This window comes from Stegodyphus dumicola, chromosome 2, assembly GCF_044657685.1.
Source record: "Stegodyphus dumicola isolate Sdum_Otavi_A_Nest chromosome 2, ASM4465768v1".
NCBI lineage: Eukaryota > Metazoa > Arthropoda > Arachnida > Araneae > Eresidae > Stegodyphus > Stegodyphus dumicola.
Window position 1 is genome coordinate 81,210,796 of NC_140769.1, and position 21,551 is coordinate 81,232,346.

The 21,551-nt window shown below is 28.6% G+C and overlaps 1 protein-coding gene across 2 annotated transcripts in view; it reads right to left on the reverse strand.

Annotated features, from left to right (window-relative positions):
- Positions 1-2,447: 2,447 nt before the first annotated feature.
- Positions 2,448-21,551, reverse strand: part of LOC118187126 (uncharacterized) — a 140,521-nt gene continuing 121,417 nt past the window's right edge. For both annotated transcript variants that reach the window (XM_085810814.1, XM_035357322.2), the window contains exon 6: positions 2,448-13,968. In XM_085810814.1, the coding sequence (XP_085666940.1) occupies positions 13,430-13,968 (539 nt within the window). In that variant the 3' untranslated portion in view covers positions 2,448-13,429. The remainder of the gene's footprint in view (positions 13,969-21,551) is intronic.

Here is a 21,551-nt window from a genome sequence, read left to right on the forward strand (position 1 = left end):
TTGGCCAATGACACTTTAGTATTCTTTTTGTATTAGTCGATAGATACAATTTACTTCTGATATTCTCCATTGAATGTGTTTTAAATGCATTTTATGTTACCTTTTTAACCATTTAATATTTGATACAAGTGAAATAAAACACTTTTCATGAATCTGAAAGAAAGCCAAAATAATTACTTTGGAACTGTAATACAAAACAGATTTGCTTTTTCTTCTGTAATGTGATAGATCATAAAATAGATAAGTAATGATTCAGTATCCTTATTAAGAATAAATTTGTGATATTTTAATTTTAATAAAAACAACTTCAGCTTTTATAAATTTATTTATTTAAAAAACTGAAAAATGTATCACTATTTTGCTTAAAACATTTCAAACCTTAGAAGTTATGTAGGAACTTCTTCAATTAACTCTTTAATAAAATATTTGAAAACAAAACATGCATATGCTTTGTACATAAAGACGTATCTTAAAATATGGTAGCATAAAATGAAAAAAAAAGTTCTGTGAAATGTTCAGTGACAATACATAAATTGCACGATACACGTATTTAAGTATAGTGAAAAAGTAAAATATGCATTATGTACAAATTTTAACAATGCATTGTTTCTTTGATCATTTTGAGTATTTCATAACAAGGTAAACTCATATTACATAAACTTCACCCAAACATAAAATGAAAAAATCAGACTAGTATTACATTTATCATAAAGTGAGAGTTTTCATTTACATGAAATTTATACTTATTTGCACATTAATTACTCAAAAAGTTACTTCGTAATTGGATAAAAGTGTTAAAAAAATTCTGTTTTTGCACTTTAACAAAATAGAAATTTATGAAGCAGTAACAAGAAAACAATAATAATCACATTTCCACAGAAAATAAAAATATAAATTTCATGTTTTGGTATGAAACATATCATTACAACTGCACATTTCAAGAAACTTGCAAAAGTAATGAATTTTGTAATATCTCGCATTCTTTCCATATTCAAGAAGAAATTTAAAAAAAAAAAAAAAAAAAGTGAACAAAAGTTTGACTTCAATTTTATCTTGAAAATTTTTGAAGTTTGGATTATAAAAGTTTTATTTATAGGTCTAACTTAAATGGAATTACTTTGTTATATTGAAATGTACACAATTTAAACTGCCATTAGATACAATAAGACATTCACACATTTTTACATTTTATTTTCAGTGCTTATCTAAAAACACGAAAGTAAATAAAATTCACATGTGATTTTTTTTTTTCCAGTATTATCTATGTTAAATTAATATAAATTAACCATTATTTTAAAAACTTAACTTGAAAGATATTATTATTTATGCTGCTTACTTCATGAAGTATTTGTTATTTGCTAATATACAATATATTTAAATCATTCCCATATCACAATAATTCTAGGTAATACATTCATGCTATCCCTGAATATAAGCTGTAAAATGTTTTTTCTTCTTGCCTTTCTGTAATGCATTGAGCTACAACAGACTGAGGCATAAGACCAAGCTGAGTGATTCCTATGGCATTGGGTTTAATTTTTCAAAGTACTTTTAACTCCTTAACTGCCGCGGGCGTATATATACGCCTTGCTCAGCCGATGCGTTAACTGCCCCAGGCGTATATATACGTCCTTCCAAACTGCTATCATTTGCTTTGCGCTGCTACACCTAAAATTATTCGCAAAGTTAACGCATCGGCTGCGCATCTGGGGCAGTTAACGCATCGGCTGAGCAAGGCGTATATATACGCCCGCGGCAGTTAAGGGGTTAAATATGTTAAAATTAATAATTAATGTACATAGTATTTGTGCGAATAAACTTAGTAATGTTCCATATATTGAAGAAAACAAAATTAAATGAAAATATTAACTTCACTTGAATCTTTATATATAAAAATCTGCAAATGTCTACAGTAGATTAAGACAACTCGAATCAAATTAAATTTAATAAGATCAATAAAATGTAATAAGAAAAAAGTACAATTATGTGAAATAAAATTTATAGAGGTGGGGGGAATTGAATTTGCCTTATTTAAGTTTCATTAATTCAATAAATTTTATATATTGCTAGGAAACCAGGAGATTAGGTGATTTACCAGGAGACGTGATTAAAAAAAACAGATGAGTTGGCAGCTACGATATATGGACAATAAATAATTATCCATAAATTTAGAAGTTCGTTTTAATTACTGAACATAAAGATATAATTATTATTTTAAATATTCTACATTTTCTCAATTTTCAATGCTTTGCACTAGACAACATATTGTACAGAAATTATTTTATTGTATTTTAGATACACAGACATAATTCTAGGAAAGTTACCATAAAATATGTAGATTATTTATTTTAATATATATAATTTAAACTTCATAATAAGTAAAATTGCATAGTTCTTTCTGTTAGGAAAAAATTTGGTATAAAGTTTCAAAAATATACTGCACAATAAACGGGGGAAAATCTTTATTTATTTATTTATAAACTGATAAAATTTCACAACGTAGTGCATTCTCTTAATTACATTGCAACATATATTAAAAAATAAAAATCTGGCTTAAAAGGCACATAGAAATGAAAAATTCATGAATCTTACTTTGGGTATTCTCATTCATATATATATGTTACCGTGAAAGACCGAAATTGGAGAATGTCGACTTTCACCGGAGAATGTTAACATTCACCTAATACATTGGTGAAAGATCGAATATTGCACTACATTCTTGTATATTCGGACCCTCACCAGTGTATGTTGACAATCGCAGATATGCTCTGGTGTAAGTCGAAAAGAGAGGTCATAAAGTGCCATAATAGTTTAAGTTGTTGCAAAATAAGATTTGAATCACATAATTTAGTAAGTTTTTTATTACTGTTATTTTATTTTCTCATTTAGAACGTACTGTATATTAACTTCTATTATTTTCCTTTCTTATTTTGAATGTATTGTGTGTTTTAGGTTCTCATGTTCTTAAGTTCTTATTTCAAGTTTCAAGTGCTTTTATTCGCGACTGAATTATGGAGAAGAAAATATAATATTGTTATATGTTCAACATTCACCATTAGTATATGGTGAATGTCGACAATGACCAGTATAAGCCAGAAATAAGAGTATTTGGAAAATATTTCGGACATACACCAAGAGAATGCTGATATTCACCGGTGAAAGTCGACATTCTCCAGATTTCGGTCTTTCACCGTAACATATATATCTATAATTATATGCCGAAATGCCAATTTAATATTAAATAATGCATGAATTTTTTTTTTTGCATGTATATAAAAGAGGAAGATATTGAAGTGCATAATCCTACAACTACAAACATTATGAAATTACAATTATCAAATGTCTCAAAATGTTTTGTATGAATTTTCAATAAAACAAATTATATAAAAAAGCAAGAAGCTAAATATATGTTTTCATTTTAAAAGATGGTACATGCTGAGAATTTTAAACAACTTATAGACACACATTTGAACATAATTTATAATGAAGTATTTAGTGATTTTATTAAAAGTTGAACAACTATTGCTTGGAAATGAAATTAAAATTGAATTGAATAAAATTAAATTTAAATAATTGTATATTTTAAAATGCTGAGATTATATAAAGTATATTTATTGTTAGATATATAATACTAATATAATAAATCTATATATATTCTAATACTGAAAAATGTGATGCATCTAATAAAACTGTCTCTCGCAATATATATCACATTAGTAACACTTATATTGTAAGGTGCAAATCCTTCATAGAAAATTGGAGATGTTAGCAAAACATGCAGTGCTGCTAAATTATTGCATAATTCTTTAAACGCATTTTTTTTTTTTTTTTTTTTTTTTTTTTTGAGGAGGAGGGCGGGAACTTCCTTGTATGAAGTCAAAGAAGTATTATAATTGTGAAAAATTTTGTATATGTGATTGCTATAACACCCAGCTGATCACCTCCCGTTTTTATTGCAATTGACTCTACCAAAGGTGTATGTGTGTATATATATAGAATGAAAATAAAGGGTATATATATATATGCACTCACTCCCCTTACCTGGCCTTTATTTTCATAGATATATACTTCCAGTAATAGAAGCTTTTAAAATGTTAAAATGATGAAAATTATCCATGTTTGGCATGGTTTTGTTATCATTTTCAACTTGTTTTGAGAAATCGGTTAATTAAGTTAGAATGCAAAGAAATAAGTTTACATGAAGTGCGGCAAAAAAGTGTGTTAATAAGCATAGAAGGAAGTCACATGGTGTCTACATCATTTTTTTAAGTGGCTTAGCAAAATATAGATTGAATGGTAGTTATATTTTCATGTTAAATTAGAAGACAAACATGCTAATGTAATAAATGAATTAGAAAAATATAGATTGAATGGTAGTATGTTTTCACATCAAGTTAGAAGACAAACATGCTAATGTAAAATTTTAAACTAGGCAAAACAGCATTCTTAGTTTGGTGTAGATTATGAATAAATATCTAAATACAAATCAAATATTGAAAAACAAAAGAGAGTTGAGAGGTTTTTGCATGTTAAATAACTTTTTAAAATTAAAGCCTAAAATAATATTCTCATTAAAAGAGGGGTATAAATCCATGGATTCTGCTCGTTCAATGTGGTCTTGATTAAATTTGGGATTGAGATGGGCAGAAGTTGTCATGTCACATATAAAGTACCTAGCATTGAACCTTATTACATTTAGATTTAAATTTTTACAGAATTTACATAATACCTATTCTTAGTTGTAATTTCAGTTATCATAAGTTATTCTATTCGTACTTCAAGAATCAGAAATATCCTTCAGAAGCAAAATTCACTTGAAAATGTGCATTCACAATACAACTGACACTATAATTTTTCCATTGACATGCCATAAAGCATTTCGATTGTTGAGAATGAAACTGTTCACCTAAGTTCTTCAGATATAAAAAGAACCTATAAACTTAAAAACATAAAAAATAGCATGAACAAGCTGAAGAACTTGAAATACTTGATCATTCATAATTTAATAATTATCAAAAGAACATTCAAAATAATACACAACTAAGGAAATACTTTCAGGCAATGATAAAAATAAATCAAGTTACCTATAAAGTTATATTAATAATCTGTAAAATTAAAACTAGGCAAAATAATTGGAGTAATTCAAGCATTATAGTATGCTTTACTCAAAATAAATATATCAGCTTTCACAAAATAAATAATAAAGTTTAAAAATGGTTTTATGTATATCCCTTCCATTTTAAGATGTACTTAATGAAATCAATAAGTTTTTATTATATATTGTATAAAAAATATAATATCTTGAAATGCCTTGCAATCTAGTAAACTATAAAGAAAACCAATTGTAATTGCTTTACTGTTTTTGAGGGAAAATCTTATAAGAGGCATGTAAGCTGTCAATGTATGTAGCCCTCACATTAAATTAACATACTCATTATACTTTCACGCAAGTCTATTATTAGAAATTTATATTTTGACATTCTATATCTAACTTTCCTGAAAATCGAGCAATAAATTCTGAAAAGAAATGTGATAATATTTAGCTATACGAACAGGTACAAAGAAAGCATTGATTACTGTGTACTGTTCATATAACAAGGTCATCTTAAAATGTCATGTTTAAGTTTTCTGTTTTATTTGTTAAGAACAGAAGTTGTTTATAAGCAAATCTAATCAAATATTCTTAAGGAATACTAATAAAGCATATTTTTTAATTAAGCGTATACTTTCTACAATAACATATTTTGTATATTATTCTATGAAATGGGTGGTAAGATGAAAGTTATACACAATCTAATTGTTAAAATTTTAACCAGTTTATAGCAGTCATTTTGGTTAAATTTTCATTAAACAAAATTTATTTTAAATCTAGGCCCCCATACATTTCTTCAAAGATTTAATTTAGATTTTTTTCAAACTTTATAAAATATACAATCACTTCATTAACACCCAATACAACCTCTAATTCCTCGATTAATTCTGATAGAGGCATGCATTTAAGAACAAAATTATTGTTCTGAGCTTTCAAATAAGTACATAATACATTTTAAAATACCTACAATTGCTGTAATATAAATATGAAGCTGATAGCTAAACAAATAGATTCATAAACTAATCTTAGTATAGTATCTGATAAATAAGCATTTTTTTGCAGCAGTTTGAATCAGTCTTACAGTTCATCACAAGATTTTTTTCATGATACATCAAATTCTTCCATGAACTATGTATATTGAAAAGGTGAGTTTAAAGACAAAATATGTTAAGTATGATAATAGAATCAAAAGTATAAAACATTAAAACAATAATTCAGTTTTTAATTTCTTATCCACATAAAGATGTTAGATATATATAAATATATCTAACAAGATTAAAATTATATTAAAATATTCTAATAAAATGACAAATTGGAAAATAAAATGAAATTTTATAAAGCATATTTTGGATAGTACAGAAAGCAATTTAGGAATTTAACTTGTAATTTTTTTTTCTTTTTTGTATGAAAAATGTAGTAGTATCTCAATATTTCTTTTTTCTTTTAATATTTAAACTCCTTGTGCACCACATATTATTACACAAAACTTACAGAAGCAAGTAAAAAAAAATTAAATAAAATAAAGTTACCAATTCACAGATGAAATGTTAGAAAAAGTACAGAAAGAAGAAAATGCCATTTTATCTTGAACAGACATACGGAGAGGTAAAGAAAATTTAATATCTAAAGAATTTAACCGAGAATTTTTTTTTTCTTTTGTAAGCTCTGAATGGCTAAAAAAAATATTTTGACATTTTGTACTCCCCCAAAGCTACAGGAACATAAGTCCATTTGAGATAGCTGAAATCTCTTCAGATATGAATTGAAGTCTGTGCTTAGTTAGAAATGTAGTAATTTCAAAATTGTGTGAAAAAGTATTTATTATCGAGTTTGTAAAGAGCAAGATAAAATAATTTAGTTAGAGAGGCAATAGAATTTCTTAATAATTTATTCCACTTGAGAATTTTTTTACTCTGTTTCTCAAAGAACGATGCAATGTCATTGTGGTGTTAATTTCAAGATTTACAGCTTGTTTTGCTAAGCAATCAGTCCTTTAATTTCCTAGATTGCCAATGTTGATGAGACATGTACATGAGTGAGGATGATACCATCACCATTATTAAGATCTTTAAGAATCACCAATATTTAATGACGCAAAAATATTTTGTTCTGAAAAATCCTCCAAATAACAATTGTATATATAATGCTGTAGTTAAAAATATTTAATACATTTGCTGTTGATAATGGTGCTCCCTTCATATGCACCAAGACCCTGTTTGTATTTTTATGTTTTTAAATTATTTTTCACAGTTTTATTATTTAAATACAGATACAACAAATTAATTTCAGCAGTAAATAAAATTCACACGAATATACTCATAATTGGCATATAATATTTTTGCTCCGTCTGCCATCTACAAGATAAATCGAAACTAAATAATACTCATCTTTTCTCTGCATTCATGCAAAATTGGACATGCAATATGTATTTTCCCTTAGTCTTGTATGAATCACTGAACAAGAATTCAATCAGTCTGCTTATAACATTTGCCAAGTGAATAAACAAGAACAAAAAAAAAAGTTTGGGTGTGTGTGTTTTCTGTTAAAAAAAGCATTTAGTTTTTGTATCTAAGTTTTGAGAAATAAATTATCTATTTCAGTACGCCGAGTCTATTATTTAGCCCCTTCCTGTATGCTAAACACAAGCATTACATGTATTTGCTACAGCAAAATTCGTAAGGTGATCAGTAATACTTTACCTCATATTTGAGAAGTAAACTCAGTTTGGCAGTTACAAGTATTATCATACATAGCAGCAAAACATGTTAACTGTTACAATTACAAATAGGGAACTATTATATAAGACAAACTGATGTAATAATTTTAGAACAGTATTTGATAAATAGGCAACTTTTTGCTAAAGGCAGTAAACATACTAAGAGTTTAAATTATTAAACAATTAAAAAGTATTCCTATGAAAAATTTCAAAATAAACCTTTTAAAGACACTCCATGTGTATCTAAATCAATAAAGAAATTTAATTGCCTTTCTTAATTTACATTAATACCACTTCACTACTTCTCTTAACTTTTAACTATTGTGAGCGGTCTGACAGACCGCTGAGGATTTTCTAGCCATCGTTTCCACCCCTAAAAACGGAGAATTTACCTGTCCTTCCTCCTACCTTCCCAAACCCGTCACACAAGGTCACATATCCAGTTTCACACTTCTAGCTTTGTTACGGTTTCAGTTATCACGTTTTTTACTTTTTAAGGTGTCTGGGAAACCGCTCACAGCAGATGCGTACCAGTTTTAGTGGATGATAGACATCATTTATCAAATGCTTGTTTTTCGCAAAAGTGATAAATATGGTTTCAAATTTTACAAGAGAACGTTCCATATATCTGACTCAAAAAGAAATTGAATATCTTGTCAACAATATTTTTGATGTAGAATACTCTGATTCTGAAGAACCATGTAGTATTCACAGCGAAAGCAAAAGTTTCTGCAGATGAATATCAATTTTTCTACTGACTGTGAACAAAATGATAATTTTTATGGAAAAAAGCACTTCAAATGGAGCAAAAAAGAACCAAGTCAGGCAGTACGAACACCAAAACATACCATAATAGTTCAGCTCCCTGATATGAAACATCCTGCAAAATAGGCTCTAGAGCAGAGCGCAAAGATACTTGGAATTTATGTTCATATGTTGTTCCAGTCATATCCTGATGCTACAAAACTGAAAAGAAAAGCATTTTATGCTTTTATTAGCTAATCAATGTATTAAACTGCATCTGAAAGTTGGGATAACTTCTGCGTTTTTGCCCAGGGAACTGAAGATAACAATTAGAAGAATCCTTGGACAAAAGGAAATTAAGAGAATGGATTTATCAAGAAAAATTAGAAGAAAGAAAACATGTAGTCTGTGCCCACCTTGTAAGAAGAGAAAAACAGCATACAAATGCTTGGAATGCAAGGAACCAGTGTGTTTTCAGTACTCTCAAAAAGTGTGTTTTGAATTTATATCATCTTATGATTCATCTTGTAAACAAAGATATACTAATCTATTATTTATTAATAATTAAATTCACTGTTGTAGAATCATGGTTTAATTGACAATAATACTTAATAAAGTCACATATTTTCATGCATGTTTAATAAAATCTTTGTTCTTTAAAAACTTTTCCTTAAAACTAAGAAAATAGTCATATTTTATATGAATTCATCTGCGTAAAATCAAATGATTTATGTTTAAAATATACTGATTTAAATGAATTAGAATTCTATAAATATGCATAAAGTATCTAACATTTCTTAAAAAGGCATAAAAGTATGTATTTTTACATGTTTCTTTAAAGCAGTTTGTGAGACCACTCACAGTAATTATGCAAAAAAAAATTGTCACAGCAGTTAAAGGTTAAGTATTGGCATACTATCTAACAAGGTTAATTTATACAGTTGTTACCAGGGTTAGTTGTGGCCAGTTGAAAAACTAACTGATAAAAACAAAGTTAGTCATAACAGGCAAGACAAAAATATAATTCTGGTGCATATTCAGATTTTTTTCCCCCTTCCTTCTTTTGGATAAGACACTAACTTCGAAAACTGAAGCTGTCAGCATGCTCTTTACGGTACAGTTCTTAAAAATTGGATTGGAAAAGCATGTTAACATTATATTATTTGTATTACTTTATAATTATTTAGAAAATGAAAAATTTTGACAAAATTTGAGTTACTCAGAAATTTTGCACGTGTCTCAGTTAAGGTATGAGAAAAGACTCCGACTTAGCCCTTTTTTAGCACCAACTCAGTTACCATCTAACAAACAGCAGAGACCTGAATCATGATTGTGATTTGGAAAATGTTTTCTACAGATACTTAAGAAGTTCTGTAAAAGAAAATTTGTTTCATCATCAAAAAGCTAACCAAAAAAATTCCTTAAAATGATTGTCGCTGAGTTATTATAAGGAATTCTATTTATGAATGGGAGTTGGTTTCAAGGAAAACACATCTTGCTGGTGCAACAAATATATCTATGAAAAATTTTTTGAAAAATTATGGAAATGATGAATTACTTTGTGAACAAAAGATATAATATGTCACATGTAAATAAAATCTTTTCGGGTTTCAAAATCATTCAAGTGAGGTTTCGATACTCTTACTAAATAAACTTGTAAATACTGTTTGTTATAAATTTTCCCTTAAATTTAATTAATTACTTAAATCATTATTTAAAAGTTTAATGATCTCTCTTAAAAAGTCCGTACCTTTTGCATTAAAGGAAAATATCTTGAGTTTTTTTTTTAAACTGAAATAGTCCATTCCAAGATAATTTAAACAAAATGCTACATTGTTTTAATCAAATAGCAACGGCAACATCATACAAGAAAGATTTGCACTTACAAGATAGTTTGTGTGCAATGCAAAATATGCTTATCCTCTGGAGAAGCTAGAAAATATTAATATTTTTTTAATTTTAAATATTACACTTTTAGGATAAGAGTTTACTTTTTAGAATCTTATATAATCATTAAAATCAATTTAGAAACTAGATTTGAAGTACAAAAATACAGCCATTCTATTGAAAAAGAGATATTAATTTTGTGTGAAAATACCAAACTAATAAATGTAAAAATGATATTTTCACTTAAGAAAACTAAAAACATTAAATGAAACTGATATGATAAATGAAACCAAAGATAACTGAAGGAGGAAAAAAAAATTACAATTATTATGAAAATTTATGATGGTAAAGTACATGTGCTATAAATTAAAAATATTTCTTAAACTAGCCCCACTAATTTTTTAGACAATATGACAAAATTATAAAATTATGCAAAGCTTAAAATTACCTGCATTGCATGTATATGCCTTATTTTTTAATTCTGTGACAATATTTTCAATTATTTAATTTAGTTAATATAAATTTTTAATATGGAAAAAATATTTTCATTTCTAGCCTAAATTTTTTTAATTACCTTTACCTTCACTACCTGAAATTTTTACTGGAGGGAGAACAGTGGTATTTCATACTAACAGTACATATTTTACTGTTTCTTTTTACAGTCTTGTTAATTGCTATAACGACATTTTCTTCTTGTTATTTTTTATTTTGACATGCAGAAAAAAGGAATAAATTGCAGAGAAATAGTTCCTACAAGCTTAATTATTTCACCATTTTTCTCATGATGGTATTAGATTCCTAAATGGCAATGTTTCCAGAGATATTTGAGATACTACAGCAGCATCTAGTCCGAGAAAAATTATGGCACTATTCATTTCAGAGAGACTGATAAAGATTAAGTACAAACATTAATTGACACAAGATTTGAGAACGATCACAGAAAGCATATATAGGCACAGATAAAATTTCAAATAAATATATATTTCTTAAATAACAAACATAACTATGTACAGTATATATAGACTAGAAACACAGAATCACCATTAGCAGAAATCTGGGTTACATTCATTATCAGGAATAAAGAATTCTCAGTAAATCCACTTCAAAAATACTTAACAAAAGTGAATGATATCCAGTTATTTTATATAAATTGATACAAATTGCTATAAATTTATACAATTGTGCAATAAGCCAGTGATACATTCAGGAAGATCCTCCTCCAATTTTCATATTTGACATCTTAAGTTTCAAATAACATCACAGGAAAACTTATAGGTGACCTTTAAAGCATACTAATAAAAATTACCTGTATTAAAATTTCTAAAAAATTCATTTGGGTCCAACCCAAGTGAAATCTAGTTTATGCCACTGCTGTTAGCCATTCACATATGATAAATAACATTGTATGTTGTATGCTTTGTTCCAAATGTGATCTTTAAGTAGCCATGTTCTTTTCTATTCCTTTTCTTGAATTAGAAATACTAGTTTGAAATAAAATTCACAATTTTCTGTGATGAAAAGTAGTTAAAAGTAATTTATAGACATAACTAGTTCAATAAAAGCATTTTTCAAGGAATAAATTAAGAATTAAAGAATTCCTTTAAAGGTCACTATTAATTGTATTTCAGTAAATAAAAAATGAATTAATAATATTTTTATAAGATATTCAACAAGAACATATATCCAGCCATCATAAGATCAAAAATAAAATTATTTCAGAATAGATGCATAAAATAGCAATTCTATAATACTTATTTATGTCTTAGTTTTTAATTTTTGAAGATGAAAATTACAAAATGTGTTAATAAAATAATCAAATACTTTTTAATAATTCTTATTTATAAAACAATTTTTTAAATACTCAATAATAGTCAAGACTGAGTTAGAAGTTTTTTAGTTACAAAAAAACATACAAGCTTTGATCACAATTCAAACATGCTTTCCCAATTTAAAAAAAAAAGTTAACACTAGAAATATCTCAGTTTTTCTACTGAATTTTAAAAAATACTTAAAATTACTAAAAATATTACATATAAATCTAGCTCTCCATATATTTCATTTTTTTTTATTTGAAACTTTATTTTAACTAATGATAGGAAAAGGAATGTATTTTATAATGCGTAACATTTTGAATATAAACTCAAACAGCTGTAAAAAATTTGTTAGAATATGGCTGGATATGGAACATAGCTTGCAGATACATATATACAATAAATTTCCAGCCGGTAAAAATTAAATATAAAAGGAAAAAAGACCCCTTAAAGCCTTTGGTAGGACAATAGCTTCAATACAGCCTTTTGCATTAAAAAAAAAAAAATTCACTGGGCTTTAAGAAATATAACATCTTTTTAAGGATAAATCAATCATACCATTTTTTATATCACAGGTGAAGAAAATATATTGTTCAGCTTGAAAGTGAAAATTTAAATACCTAAAACAAATTATTACATCTCCTAAAATATACCTAAAAGTCAATACTTTAATTTAGTACTAAATCTTTACTGCTCAGTATTCTGAAATGTACTTGAACGTATTTTGCACTTTTTTACATGAGATGTTATAATGTAAATTTGAATATTTTAATAAAAGTAAATGCATACATGTATATAAATAAGGATTATCAACACCCTCATTATTCAAATTTTACATATATTTTAGTAAGATTTAAACTTTTAAAATATAAATTATTAATTTAAAATTAAAATCTAATACGTATATTAATACATTCATTCACACAGAAATTTTAATACCATTTATCAGTTGTTTGAAAAAATTTGCCCTAATTAATAAGTTATTTGAAAACATCTGTCCACATTTTCACTAAACTAGAAAACTAGGATGTTAGATAAAATTTTCAACTGCAGTTTAGTGCATGAAACATAATTTGTTAATCATACATTTTTGTTCAGAAAAAGTTATGTAAATAACCGAGTGATGCAAATGCATGTTAGGAAATTGACATTTAGTAGGATAATCTAACTAGTTCTCTACTACAATCTAGTGACTTCATCCCTATCTGCTTCATCTTCTTCATCATCTTGAGCAATGTCTGGTAAATCACTCTCAGATTTGTTTCCTGACCTTCTTGACAAAGCTGGTGAATGTGCTCTAGAGTCTTGACTTGAAGATTCTGAAAAATCAGTACTTTCTGAAAGGCCTGTACTTGACTGGGATTCTAAACCATCCCAAGACCCTTTAGGTGTTAAAGATCCTGCTCCACCACTGATTGTAGGCCATGGACGCCTTACAGCACCTGCTGCTTTAGGTAATGTAGCAAATTGCTTTGGTACAATAACAGGAGATGCATGTGCAGTTCCAGCATGACTTTTGAAGCCCCCATGCCCAACACAATTAGCAGGAAAACCATAACAACTAATGGTGTCATCAGAAATTACTGTTTCAGGCACACCACTGGAGGTGTCTGAGCTGGCACAACTGTGAACACTACAAGAACTAGGGGGCACTAAATTGTGAATTCTTGTGACTAAGCATGGACTAGGAGGAATGCGAATGCCTCGATCTTTCCATTCTAAAAAAGGATAAAAATACTATCAAAAGAAATTTTACAAAAAACTATGCCAATTTAATAAAGTACAATTTGTGAAAACTTATGTAACAACTAAATTAACTGAGCATATTTATATAATGAAGCACAGATTAAATGCAATGTTTCTTATACAAAAGTAAGTAAAGGGAAACTTGATGCACAGTGTGAAATATTATTTCTGAGCAACCATTAGCATCAAACCTACGGATGAAAGAACCAACTTAACATTTTATGAAATTCCTTTAAGACCCTAAATCAGCATTTCTCAAATTGTGGTTCTTAAAACCTGCCTCCTAGATTTGCAAAAATGTTTTGTTATACATATGAGGGTTGGAACTTTAATAGTGGCAACTATTTATTTACAAGGAATGCAAAAGTGATTCATATCACCATGTTTTACAGTCCTTCAATATAGTCGCCAGCATTGCGTACAACCCGTTTCCAACGATGTGGAAGTTGCAGAATACCTGTAGCAGCACCTGTTTTGTTGATAGTTTGAATGGACCGATCTACTGCCGCAAGAATCTCAGGAACAGTTTGGAAGCATGGTTCCTTCATCTTAGGAATTAAGTCATAGTCACAAGGGCTTAGATCTGGGGAGTATGGTGGATGGTAAAGCACTTCCCAGCCCCATCGCTTGAACAAATCAGTTACAGCTTGCGCTGCATGCGGCCGAGCATTGTCATGCAAAATGAGAGGACGGTTCTTCAGAAAGTGTCGCTGTTTTTTTCTCAAAGCTAGTCAGAGATTGTGCTCCAAAAATGAGCAGTAATACTGTGCAGTGACGGTCTGCTGTGGGGGAACGGTAAGCGTTAGGATGACACCATCACAGTCGTACACGAGAATCACCATAACTTTCACATTGCTGGGGTTCTGACGAAATTTCGAACGTCGTGATGACACCATTCATTTGATTGGCGTTTCAGTTCTGGCTGGTACAATCGGGCCGAAGTCTCATCCAGCATAATAATACGGCATAAAAAAGCATCTCCTTCACGCTCATAGCGCTCCAGGTGGGTTCGCGCAGCATCATATGGTAGCCATTTCTGCATTTCCGTCAACTGATGTGGAACCTATCGTGAAGCAATTTTTCTCATGGACAGGCGTTCCTTCAGAATGTGCAGCACAGTCGTATGCGCTAATCTTGTTTGTCCGGCCAACTGATGAATCGTTTGGCGTCGATCACTGTCCATTAGTGCGGCAACAGCTTGCACATCTGCATCACTGGCACTCAGACGACCTGGCCGCAGCATGTCTGCCACGTTTTGGCGTCCTTTATTGAATGCTTTCACCCTTCTTGCTATGGTTCTGTAAGGCAATGCAGATTCCCCACAAGCCTCTTGAAGCCCTTGATGACACTGTTGTGCTGTACGACCTCTGGCACATTCAATTCTTATCCAACATTGTTGTTCTTGTTTTGAAAACATCCCGACAACACTTACTTCAGACCGCGAGCTAATACAAGGATCCGTTCTTCGCGTCACTCCGCATGCGCGTGACGTAGGCAGGACGAGTCTTTTTGCTGAGAGGTAAGGTAGGTATGTATGTAGTTCACGTGTGGTATACGCGATATTCTTTGGTTTTGTTGCGTAGTGTTTTTTCAGCTGTGTTGCAACTATTAAAGTTCCAACCTCCGTAAAATAACAAGAATTTTATAGCATTTCTTGCTAGTGGCATATAGGCAAGTATACTGGCATATTTTTCAGAACTAAATGAATTAATTTGGGAAAACAAAATTAACTAAATCTCTGTCTATAAGATAATTTTTTTTTTTTTTTTTTTTTTTTTTTTTAACTGTTCTCAATGCATATGAGAAAATAAGAGATTTGTGTGGAAACTTTGTTTGTGGATTAGTTGTGTAAAACAGAGAATTTTTACCATTTCATTCATCATTTTAAGTAGAAAACTATATCATCATTGAAAAAGAATTCTCAAAACTTAGAGATCTCGGAGACATCAAAAACTTAAGAGATCATAATTTGAAATTTATTTTCCAAATGGTAAATGTAATGAATTTTAATGGATTCGTGATTTTCCATTACGATTTTAAAAATAACAAACTGTCACTGAAAGAATGAGAACAGTTAACTGAATTCGGTAATGACACCATACTTAAAATGAAACTCCAAACAGAAAGTATGTTTAATTTCTGAACCTCATTACCAGTGAAAATGGAATATAGTGAACTATACAATGGTGCTTCAAAAATTATAATTCAGTTTGCTTCTGTGTATGACAGAGTTTTCATCACTAACTTATATAAAAATAAAGAAGCGTAATTCACTTGATGTGCATGATGATCTCGGACTTATGGTTACAAGTATACGTTTGAACATTAAACAACTGGGGAAGAATAAGCAGGCTCATTCACATCATTAATGCAAGTACCAATATTCATTTACTTTTTAGCTAATAAGAGTATCCAAATTTTGATAACCTTGAATTATTAAAATCAAACATAACTTTTCTTCTAATAACTTAATTGAATAAAACCAGGATAAAATTAAATGAACTTAACTGTATTTTTAAAATATAAATATACTGATAGTAACCAGGTGTGACTACGTTTCCATTTTGAAAATCCTGAAAAATATTCGGTGGTAAAAACCCAACATAATTTTTTAAAAAAATCTGAAAGCTTTCAGATTTTATATTATGCTCGAGGCATTTTTTAGCATTCTGTGTGTTAAATATCATGTTATTCACAATTAAACCATAAAATTCAATTCAGCAGTAATATTATGAAATAATTTAAAACAGAATTTCCGATACACAGTCTTGCGCATTGGAGATAAAAATGTTCTTTTTTCCCCGTACAGGTTGCAATTGCTATATTTTTAAAATATAAATTACGTTTCCATTTTGAAAATCCTTTGAAATCGTTGAGTTTCTTAATCAAAAACTCATAAATGCTTTACAAAACATGAAATAAATAATAAAACAAATTTCAAATTCAGGCCTATATTCGAGTGGAGATGTAAATTATTCAAAAACTGATGGCTCTAGGTACTGTTGTTTTATCACAGTTAGATAAACATACATACATTTATGCAGATTCTTCATTATATAACTTCTTTAAATACAGTACAAAGTCCGTAATCGGGACTTTGGCGATTCCGGATTAGGGGTTTCTCCGGATTATAGATCATCAATTTAAATCTGGTAAGATGGCATGCAGAAATTCTATATGAAACCGTAATTTATGAAATAAAGAGCAATTATAATCTAAAAGGTATCAAAATTTACAAAAAAAAAAAGGCTTAATATTTATTTGTTTACTTTATTAAACTTTTCCTTCAATGTAACTTGTTTAAGTTGCTTCATTTTTTGTGCTAATACTTTCTCTTTAATTCTATAAATAGGCATAATTTCTTGTTCAGTTGCAAAGTTCCACTGTTCAAGTCCTGTACTTGAAATGTCGAAAATACTGACTAACTTGTCAATCGAAATTTTTTCGTTTTCAATAACTTCTCTGTCACTCTCTTCACTATTGGAAGCGGTATGTTCTGGATCTAGAGCCATACTACAGATTTCGCCATCTGTTAATTGATTGATGATTAGGGCATTGTTGCAGCAATGAAAAACTTCTGTTATATCATCTTCATTTATTACCGCTTCTCCATATTTCTTTACATATTACTCCATATTTTATATTAAAATCCAATAACTGGAAAATTTCACTTCAGTTTGCGATGTCTGAAAACCTTCAAATTCGCGGCTATAATCTTCATCGTCTTCACCATGAAATATGGTAGCTGACCATAAATTATGGCAAGCATTTTTTAACATATCTGGAGACACATCCTTCCAACGCATTAACGCGCATGCGTAAAGCATACCCCCCCCCAAAAAAAAATTGTGGCTTTAAGGTCCGGATTATAGATTATAGATCATTTCGGATAATGGACGTCCGTATTGTGGACTTTGTACTGTATAATACAGGGTGATAATATTTCACGGCAACAATCTGAAAATTGATTCAGCCTTTTAAAATTTTTGACACAAAATGCCAAAATGAAATTAATAGCCCTTCTAGGCTAATAATTCAGAATAGTAACACAAAATACATATGTGCATGCACATGTATTTTCAAATTACTTCGCTGGCAAAGCAAAAATGATATGTATTTTTTAATGTATCAAAGTTGATTTATATTTCACTACATCAGTTCACACAGTTAATTGTTTATTTAGTTTGTCAACTTTTTTTTTTTTTTTTTTTTTTAAATAATTGCTAAGTTAAGCTTGCTCTTCTTCAAGGGGAGAGGTTACTTTCTGAAAACTATGATGTTTATATTTTCATTTGCTAACAACTGGAAAATACAATATGATCTGCTGGACATTGTGATGTAGACAATGCCTTTATGAGAAGAGAATGACTCGTGGAATGTAAAAATTTTAATAAGCTGTCCAGTTATGCAATAAATTATTTTTAAAACCTTTACCAATAGTTATCAGAGGGATTTTTAGACTCGTAGTTTTGTATAATGAGAATAAATAGTATTTCAGTCTGTGAGACATCTAAGCTATTATTGCTCAAGAATGGTCTTCATCCTGACATAATATCAGTCATATTATTAAACGAACTTTTAATACTGGTTCCATGTAAGCGAGTTAAGAGATTTAATCAGTTTTGCCAATATTGGAACTTTCTATTTTCCATCTTCCATCCAAATACTTCTGCTGAAAATTTTATATTAGCTTTTCCGTTCTCTGTATAAAACAAACTTAGTTTGCTTTAACAAGAAATAAGACAAATACCAAAATAACTTTATGTTAGACAAACTTCGTATATTCTAACACAAAGTTTGACCTCTCAGAATATAAAAGAGTAAAAAATCCATAATTCTGCCTATATCTTTCTTAGATGAGAAGAATAAGATTTTCAGTAAAACTTTATAATTATAAAAGTGATTCCCGCTTGAAAAAGTTTGAGAAATGCTGCTCTAAATGATAACTTTAATTCTTAACTCTCCTTCCTCATTAACAATTTTATTTCCAAACACTTTTCTTTTTTGAGAGACTTAAAAAAATACTTTCATAAATCTTAAGATATTTTAATTTCTTTAATCATAGCTGAAATCCTTTCTGTAACCATCTTTTAAAAAATTTAAAATTTAATTGCTAAAATAAAAGATTAATCATTGCTGAGAATTAATTTACAATATCATTTAAATTCTAAGAGCATAAGTAAATTAAATACACAAATTTAAAACAATGAAAAAATATAATATTTCAAAAATCAATCTCAAAATTTTTTAATGAATTTTTAAGACCAAATTAATTTGCAATAAGTGAATAATTGTTGAGTAGGCAGGAGACAGACTTATCAAGGGAAAGTTGCCTCCAAACCTAACTTTTCAGTTACTCAATTCGTGTTTCATCATCCCATATAGGCAAGGGTGGTTTTACTTTTGGTTTTGAATTTTACTATACCCTTGAGGAGTTAGGTTTGGAGGCAACTTCCCCTTGATAAGTCTGTCTCCTGCCTGCTCAACAATTACTCACTTATGCAAATTAATTTAACGTTAAAAATTCACTTAAAATTTTTTTGAGATTAATTTTTGGAATATTATATTTTTTCATGGTTTTAGATATGTGCACTTAATTTACATGATACTGTAAATTAGTTCGCAGCAATAATTAATCTTTAATTTTTATTTTTGCAATTAAAATTTCTTAATTAAATTTTTAATTTATATTAGCTTTTTATGAACAGAGAATATTTGTTAAATTCAAATTTCATTCCTTGCAGCAATGATGCAAAAGAATTATTTAAACTTAATTTAACTTTACTATATTCTTGTAAAACAATTTTAAAAATTTTTAAATTTTTCCTCTTAGAATAAATTTTATCTATAAATAAAGTTATGTATTATGGAACTGCATTGTTATTACCATATCACATCAAATTTAAGCTGCACTTTTTATTCAGATTTTTAAGACATAAAATCAGGGTGCAGCTTAAATTCAAAGTGAATATTTTAAACAATATATTTCTGTCAATCTTCCACTCTGCAGTGGATCCTTTTAAAACTTTTACCCCTTTCTTATGATGTATTACGATTTAAATGGCACTGGTGATCATATGGTCTAGTGCAAGAGTGAGAATAAAAATAAAAATTCTGAAAATAATAGCACACCTGAAGAAAATTCTTAATAAATTAAGTTGCCTATTAAAGTAAATAATTTATTTTTATTATTTTTTAATACCTATCATAAAATAATTTTTATTTTTTATTATTTTTTCAATTTTAAAATCCTACTTAAGTGAAATTTGAAGATGGCTACTTTTTATTGATTTCCTCAATTAGATACTTTTAAAAATTCAATTTAAATTCACGTATAAATTTAATTTGAAACAATATGATATTTTGAAATTACTCCTATTCATTGGACTCACGAGAACTTTAATAAATATGTAGAGTTATGAACGTAAATTTAAATTAAATTTGCATAATCGTTCATTGAAAAATATTTTTTACGAATTCAGTAATTTTTAACTATATTTCAGAAAAAGATATTAACAGTTTCAACTACTTATACAAAATCTTCAACTGAAAGATAACTACTCTTCTGTTTAAAGTATTTGAGGAGTTAAGCTACGGATGTGAAAATTGCAATACTTGAATTTGGTTTTTAGAAAATGTTAGCATACTCTCTGTAGAAGAAATAAATAAAGTTATAACATGCAGGACAGCATACTTTGTATTTTAGTGCAAATATCATTAAAGTAAACCACAGATCATTTCAGTTAGCACAATGATGCATTTTCAGCAAAGAAGCCTGTGTTTCTACTATCAGAAATAGAGCCCTGGTAAGACGTAACCTTTTTGTTCACCAGATTTTTTAAATTTTGATTCTGAGATTCATTTCTATCAGCATGGTCTAAAACAATGCAGTGACTCAGTTTATGACAGACACCAAGAGAGACATTCTACTAATAGTTCCTGAAATGTCTAAAGATCTGGAATAAGTCTGCTTTTTCCAAAGTAATATCCACTGGAGTAAACATACTTGCTGATAAGTAACTAGATAATTATTTTTTACATTTCAAACAAAGATGCCTATATGTATTATTCCTAAGTGTTTTGAACATAGGAGTATTCTGAAAAGAGACTTAAAGTAATGTATACTGTGCTGATTTTATGCATTTCAAGACAGATGTATTCAGCCACATGGAGCATTATTTTGCTTGGAAATGGCTCTATTACATTATTTTTATCTGCCTCTTGTAAACTGTAACTCATTCATTTTGTCATTTACTGACTTTCAGATTATTAACACCATGCATAGCAAAATTTCAGTATTTCGTGATTCATACAATACATAAAATTCTGCTATTTGCTCTTTCGCTCATTTAGCTGAAAATAAAAACTTGAATAATCAAATTGAAGACAGCAAAAAGAATGAATACAGAAACACGATTATGTAAATACTATTTGTATATTTCAAATTAAATAGAATTCACCAAAGATATCCAGCACATAAGTTATTTATATAATATAATGAATACCAGTTCCTAGTATTATAAAATCTAGCATCTATATAACTCAGGTTGTCCTT